This window comes from Penicillium waksmanii, assembly GCF_028829765.1.
Source record: "Penicillium waksmanii strain IBT 27052 chromosome Unknown utg000004l:1.0-5674109.0:1.0-5678898.0, whole genome shotgun sequence".
In the NCBI taxonomy this organism is placed as follows: Eukaryota; Fungi; Ascomycota; class Eurotiomycetes; order Eurotiales; family Aspergillaceae; genus Penicillium; species Penicillium waksmanii.
The window spans coordinates 5508069-5515812 of NW_026643251.1; the positions used below are offsets into that span (position 1 = coordinate 5508069).

The 7744-nt window shown below is 44.0% G+C and overlaps 2 protein-coding genes across 2 annotated transcripts; both read left to right on the forward strand.

Annotated features, from left to right (window-relative positions):
• Positions 1-369: 369 nt before the first annotated feature.
• Positions 370-1415, forward strand: N7481_004890 (aquaporin-like protein; the record flags this gene model as incomplete). The annotated part of the gene is made up of 3 exons (XM_057264109.1): positions 370-612; positions 684-984; positions 1039-1415. 3 exons carry the CDS (start codon positions 370-372, stop codon positions 1413-1415), a joined length of 921 nt encoding a protein of 306 aa, XP_057125770.1.
• A 1977-nt stretch (positions 1416-3392) lies between these two features.
• On the forward strand, positions 3393-4130 carry N7481_004891 (DUF2841 domain-containing protein; the record flags this gene model as incomplete). Its single annotated transcript, XM_057264110.1, has 1 exon — positions 3393-4130. One exon carries the CDS (start codon positions 3393-3395, stop codon positions 4128-4130), a length of 738 nt encoding a protein of 245 aa, XP_057125771.1.
• Between the last annotated feature and the right edge of the window lie 3614 nt (positions 4131-7744).

Sequence of the window (7744 nt, forward strand, 5' to 3'; positions counted from 1 at the left end):
CCGGGGAAATGGTACGTCCGCAGATATAGTGACCCTTGAGTCATTGATATTCTAGACAGTCTGGTTAATTTCAGATCTGAACGCAGTGATTGACGTCTTCGATTTCTTGTCCAGAGCCATCACTTTATCTAGAGAGATATATAAATGTACAAGTTGAACATAGTTTCGTTTTTACCCGAATAAAATAAGACGGACCGCTTGATCCTACATTCCTCTCTACAAATAATCTCGAAATAAACCCACTTATTACCTACCATGTCTTCTAATACTGAGTCTTCTCCAAGGTCACAGAAATGGGTGTCTCGCCTGCGTGGAGAGATACCTGGAAGAACAGCCCCCATTTATCGTTCGACCCGTGGCCAGCTCCCTATGCTAAATGTGGCTCATAATGTCCGAAACACCTTTGTTGCCGTTGTCGGCGAATTTGTAGGGACATTTCTGTTTCTCTTCTTCGCATTTGCCGGTGGACAGCTCTCCAACACCCCAAAGCCGGCTGAAGGCGCACCACCAAACACCTCAAATTTGCTATACTTATCCCTGACATTCGGTTTCTCACTTATGATGAACGTGTGGACATTCTATCGTGTGACAGGTGGCTTATTCAACCCAGTAGTAGGTGGCCAATGCTTCATCATCTCTATACCGAACCTTGGGAAAGATACTAACAGCTGCACATTTTGAAGGTGACTTTGGCACTCTGTCTTTGTGGGGGTATGCATCCCGTGCGTGGTGTCCTGGTGTTTGCTTCCCAGATGATCGCAGGAATTGCATCAGCGGGTGTGGTTAGCTGTTTGTTTCCAGGGGCCCTGAATATCGGGACCCGCCTTGGTGGTGGTACTTCAATCTCACAAGGTCTATTTATCGAGATGTTTCTCACAGCCAACCTGGTATTTGTTGTGATTATGTTGGCAGTGGTCAAGCAAAAATCCACATTCCTTGCGCCAATTGGAATCGGCTTGGTTCTTTTCGTGAACCAACTTGTTGGTCAATATAAACGTCATACGCATGAATAAAGCAATATACTAACTAAGTATCCAGGTACCTACTATACCGGCTGTGCCCTTAATCCCGCTCGAGCGCTGGGCCCAGATGTTATCAATCGTAGCTTCCCTGGCTACCATTGGATCTACTGGGTCGGCCCTTTACTTGGATCTCTCCTTGCTTGTGGCTTCTTTGGGTTCCTTAGTATATTTCATTACGAGGCTGTCAACCCAGGTCAGGACTTTAATGAATGGGAGGCTGATATTCACGGCTATTACGGAGACAAAATGGGTCGAGCGTCCGAAGCCCATTCGGATACCAGCACCCTTCGTCGCTCGCATCGCCAGGCTGGGAACAGCCAGTGTACGAGTAATGAACATGAAGGCCAGGCTACTGCGTTAGACAACAGCGATAATGGCGAAGGTCAGGTGTGAATCTCGACCAAATCAACGATATATCCTATGGGGAGGAGTTACGCTATGGAGCCATGCGAATATTGCACCCGTATCTATATGTGATCAGATTTTCTGTATTCAAACTGCTTCATATTGTCATGACATGCTTTTACTTTGATCATCAAGGTATTTTTGGAGGCCTCGGAGGAAATTGTTAGTTCTGGTTGGGTTTATTTAGTCTTCGATGCTTGATATGATTTTCAACCCGGGTATAATAGGAGCAAATAATGCATGACACCGCTTAGCCATGATGACGAACACGAACCACTCTCCAGATCTAACTCATACCAACTACCTCGTGCCAGAAAAGGTAGACGCGACTTGAAATGCGATAAAGTGTCGAGACTTGAATCATACTAAACGATGTGGAAAATACGAATGTCGTATCTAGTCACTATGTGACCGTAAATCCCTTTGTCTCGTTTCTTCACTAGCTCGCTGCCCGTAGTGGGGAGTAGCCAGGAAAAGGTAAAGCATCGTGGGGCGATTATTTAGCGTCTCTACCTGGGTGGTGAATGTGGCAGAGGTTACAAAGCCTGAGGTCTAGAGGGAGTGACTAAATCTGGCTATTATCTTTTCAAAGACCAGTTCAAGGATACGTTAGACCTAAGCCCCAGAGAGCCGGCGAATTGTCTTCGGTACTGCATTTAGAGTAATGGCGTGGACCTGTAACTCAAAAAATCAAACGAGTCTTCATACTGGGACGTTGCGAAAGTCGATATGATTGGTCAGATGCTATTACCAAATTTGGCTTGATGGTGGGGCGGGAAGGGGCGTCTACCCTAGCCATAAATCCTCATCGAAATTGCCCAGATGTCAAGTGCATCATGATATCAGTCATACATACTGTACTATTATGAAAACAGTGACTATATCATTCTCACTTCTCTGGCAGAAAATGGATAGTAGAAACATTGCGCTTACAATTTTATATCACCAGGTATCATTCGATCCACCATAGTTTACCGGTTTTCGAAAGTTACCTTAATAGTTATGTATCTCTCATGCTATATATCTTGTATACCTTGATGCTACTGTGTAATACAGATGAAACTGTGGGGTTAATTCAATGACGCAGAAACCTAACATGCCATCCCAGTCCAGTAATAGTAGGTGGCCAATAAAACCGGCTTTATTTAATTCCGATCCATTCGCCCCGATTTGATGATGTATGGCACCTTTTGCCGATCGTCAAAAATACCGTAATTCCAATTTCTAGTACATACCGGACACCCCGCGTTCCCAAGTTCCTCTCCCGGTGTTTTAGGGCGGCATTTCGGTTGCGCTGGCCCTCTCTTAGACTCTTGAGGCTTATTTTCTAGTGAACTGATTCACCGCCCCTAGAAGCAAATTCTGTGATGCATCCAACGCAGAAACATGTAGCTAGCGCATTGACTCACTGCGATTGAGCCGTTTGTGAGCCCTCATCAAGTTTACACACGCTCGGCTGAGGACAACATTTTAACCCACAACTGATCTTGATTGCCTACCAGTACTGCGATAAGAGTAATAATATGTATGGAAGTCATTTATGACAGAATTATCGCGTACTAAAAACGTCACGATACGACTGTTATGTGAAGGGTGAATTTCGGCAATTAATCATCATTCCCATGCGGCTGATTGGCAGCTTGCTCTCACGCTCGGCGTTCTCTGCATTTTCCGTAGGCGAGCCACAGATCTATCATAAAATTTAATTCTCGTGGTATTGTTTTTGCGCGCGGTAGCAACAATTCAGCTATCATCTTCGGCCCTTAAAGATGTTTGCCTCTGCATCCATCCTGAGTGCTCAAGCCAAGCCCTCTTCGTCCTTCATCTTTACTGCTCTAGCTCACTTTCCTTGAAGCTGTGTTTCTGAAGTATGTTACTTTAACCCCCATCTACGTGTATGTGCCATGTAAGCTGATCTCAAACCCTTTGAACCTTCGGCGAAGCGAATGAACGTAGCCAGCAAGCATGTCGAGCCAGGCCCCACATGATTACACTTCTGGCCAGCCTTTTGCCCTTATCTATATTGATCAATATGGGAAAATTCACCATAAGGTGTCCCCTTCAATCGTCCACTACCGCGACACTATCCTCAACCCTCAAGTCACCACGGAATTCCTGAAAGCGGTGGCAAAGTCCACTCAAGTTGGGCTGCAAGAGCCTTCCCTAGATACCCAGCCATTTCCTGGTCACCTCGGGACCTATGAATCTAACGATTCGTGGCTGCCAATGAACATCAAGGTCGAGGGACATAGTGCGCCCATGGCGAATGGATGCTATTACAAGCCTACTGTGTGGCCAGGAAATGGAAAAGCTTGTTCAGCCATCTTGAAAGATGAACTGTTTCACGTGAAACCCCCTTGTATACAGAAGCACAGGCTGAAGCCTCAGGAAGCCATGATATCTATCAAAGATACAAATTTCCTTCGGCGATACTACGAAAAGGTTTTCCAGAATATACAGCAAACCAATTGCCGAATCCTGGCAAAAGCCTATGTGAAACTTATCGAGCCCCAGAAGCAAGTTAACCACCCTTACAATGGACGAAAACTCGCCGGGGGAGAATTGCACCAATTAAGTCCTGATGAAAGTAAGCCGCCCTGGTGGCCTCCTGGAGTACGCCATCGAGAGCCCGACCATCTACTCAAAGCAGGTAAGAGGGCACTTTCCTGCGCATGGTATGCACTAAACTCATCATTTCACTAGAACGCATCGCCCTTCTTCTCCATATACTTTGTGATTTGCGCTGCAGCCACGGAGTTACTTCACAAAAATTGAGGAATGCAGAGCAACCTGTCCGGTCGCAGATTATTCCGTTCGAACGATTAGAACTCCTAGATGAGTTGTATCGTGTTAGAGGAGAAGAGGAAAAGTTTTTGGAGGGATTTCTTGGTAGGGGCTTGAAACCCCCTATTCTTAACAATCTAACGAAGTATATCTAGAAAAAGACGCAAACGTTCTTGTTTCGCGGATCAATTTACCAATTTCCGATGATATTTTTAACACAAAGGGCCAAGCGAATAATCGGGTCTCTTTGAAGCACAAACAGGATACAGCAACACACAAATCATATTCTCGCAATCAAGTTGTGTGCAATATGCCTATGTACCCACAGCATAGCTTCGCAGGATACACCACTGGCCAACAATCTATGATAAGCTCGTTCCCAGCCCCTGAAACGTCGTCCGCTCCCCTTGAAAACGACTGCTCAGCGATTGAGAAAACATATCCTTCGACAGCCATTTTCAACCCCACGGAGTTACTATCCTCTGATTGTGCCAACAGCCCTTTTGACTTATGGACTTTCCAGTAATGGAGAACCATGTGGCACTTTGACTACAAAATGTACCCGATTGGTTCATTTTCAATGGCAGGATTTGCAAATCGCATCTAAATTTACAAAATTGGAAGGTAAATACCGAAATTTACTCTGCTTGACACTTGCTTGTTGTACAAAAAAGCATCAAGGGGGCTCTTTTCTCCTGCAATCGATTCTGGAGGGCAAGCGTGGTGAAAAAGGCGTGGGCTTTTCATTTGAAACACATCCCGGGATATCTTATTTCGTTAATGTCAGATAAACTTAGTCGACTAGAAAGAGGTCTGGGAGCATGGTCTCTTAGTATGAGAATATCACAACTTGCCTTTTTCACGTTTATCCCCAAGGCTACAAGCCATAAGAGCTAACGGAATACCTAATTTCAGATATCACTACATCAGATTGTGGAGATCCCCGGTTAAGAAAACTGCTACCCCATCCCCGTGATGGACCTCCTCATACATGCATTTGTAATTGAGCTGAATGTGGCGTAATTACCAACTGTGGCTACTAGAATTCTAAGCCTACTTCGATCACTGTACCTATAAGAGACGACACTACAGTCTATATATGTATAATGGTAGGCAATATGCCTCATTCGAACTGCTCGGGGCCTTTTTAAAAACAAAGGCAAAGATCCACGCAAGTGACTAGAAGAGCGAGTATTTTAAAACAATTCATAGTATTACGGGAAAGGTATCATCAAGGCCATCACTGGTGCTATCACTAGTCGTAAATCAAAATTTTGCGAGAACTTGTGTGAACGAATAACGGCGGGATGGCAACCAATCACCGAAGGTGAGACTGATAGCAGGCAACGACGACCTTCGCTTTGTCGGTATTATAGCGGCGCAACCGGTGGAAATTTGTAATTTCTTTCAAAGACGTACCAACTGCTTTGCGACCGCATCTCCGTTATCTTTAGTGGAACACATGTACCTGCCGGCACCGAGCCAACTTCATTGTAGGTCATGGCAAATGCATCCACAACTCGTCATCTATATTCATTAGCTAGGTAAGCTTTTCATGGACCTCTGCATATGTTATATCACTTTGATGTTTGGAATTTCGCCCATACCTCGAATTTTCTGGACCTCTCTATCCGTCGCCTCCATCAGTTGCTCCAATTGGCTTTGATAACCCTCAACCAACGAGACACTACTTTTTTCTCCCTCCTGTGGTTGGCAGCTTTCCCTAAATATATTCCGGCCCGTCAGGGGGGGGGGTTACCCGCAAAAAAAAGTCTTGGCAAGGGGGGGGGTTACGAGTTGATACGTAACCCCCCCCCTTAACTAGGTCACCCCTCTATATTTTTCGATCGGGCTTTTTAGAAGTTTGATTAGAATGATCTAAACTATCCTTCTATCAGATTTAATAGGATGATTTATAGTAGGAAGGGTAAAACCCTAAGGGGTCTGATTTTGGTAGGTGATTTTTTGATAGGGTATGCCAAGACCAGGACCGACGGGTAGTCTATACCCTTTTTGGCCAGCTCTCTAAGCCTAGGGTTTCTGCCTTAGCTATAAGGTATTCTAGGGCTTTAGGTAGAGAGTAGGGTTACTGTTTACTGGCTAACTACTAGAGCTAACTTAATCTAGTTTGGACTACTATATAGGTAAGCTTAGTGAGTAGAGGTCTAGGAGGCTCTGATTATATAAGCAAGGTCTAAAGAGGTAGAAAATAGGATAAAAGAAGTCTAGAAACTTTTTGTCCGCTGACTAATAATAATTTATATAGGGTGATACAGGGGATTTTGGTGATCAGATTAATATTTATATAAACTAGGTAAGTCTAGTTATTAGTAAGATATGAGTGAATAAATACTATAGTAGTAGAATATAGTATACTTATAATAATAAGTAAGTGATTAGGCTAAACAGCTATAACTAGGCAGGGATATAAGAAAATAGAGATCAGATTAGATAGTAATAAGAGAAGAATTCAGAGACAGATTATAGAGAGATATATATTTCCGATTAGAGTTATTATATATATATAGCAAGATTATCAGTTCTAGGGGTTGGGTATAGTGTTACGGACCCTGCGGCAGGAGGGGTCGGAAACACAAATGGGCCATCAAGAGCCAACTATTCTACAAACACCATGACCGCCCGCAGGTCACGTGCAGAACACCGCGAGGAATCATGGCATTCCCACCGGAGCCATACGATACGCAGTAATTAAGGAACGCAGTAGGAAGACCACAAAGATCATAACAAAGGATCAGCGTACAAGGGAAAGGAGGTAGGTCGTAAGGCAGGGCACTTCGTACGAGCCCGGATAACCCACGACGGGACGGTCCGTACGACGGACCATGACCTACGATACGATACGCCCTAAGAACAAGACTATCGCAGGACGAACCATGGTTTTCTAGACAACCAGGCAAGGAACTATAGGGGTTCTTACGATAAGGCCTGACACAGGAACAGAAGGGTCGCACGACTACTACGTAACATCCTAACGGTATAATAGGATCCCATCCTACCAGTAGGATAGGAATCCCAACGACCGGATAGGACGAACTAGATATATAAGGGACGCTTATTACACACATATATTTAGTTCTGGGTGATCAATTAATCTAAGTTACTATAGTATACCTTCAGACTATTCTTTATTCAGTTTCATCTCTTGTGATAAATATACTACAAATAGGGGAGCTCTTCAGACTGACCTATTTAGCGTACTACCTGGCGTATCCTTCGAAGTTACTCTACAGGATCTAAGTCCGTATAAGGCTTAGTACAGCAACGGTACGATTATAAGTCAATACTTAAGGATTATAAGTGGTAGATATCATACCCAATCAAGATACATTGAACAACTGGTAAGTTGTTGTACGATAATCTAACTACTTACTGTGACCAGTTAGCAACGTATAATATATTAATTACCCTGTCGACACAAAACTGTAAAGTTTAGTTACTATATCATCGTACGGCAGTAACAGTAAAGGCAAAGCCGCAGAGCCTGTACCTCCGAAAACGTAAATATAATAACT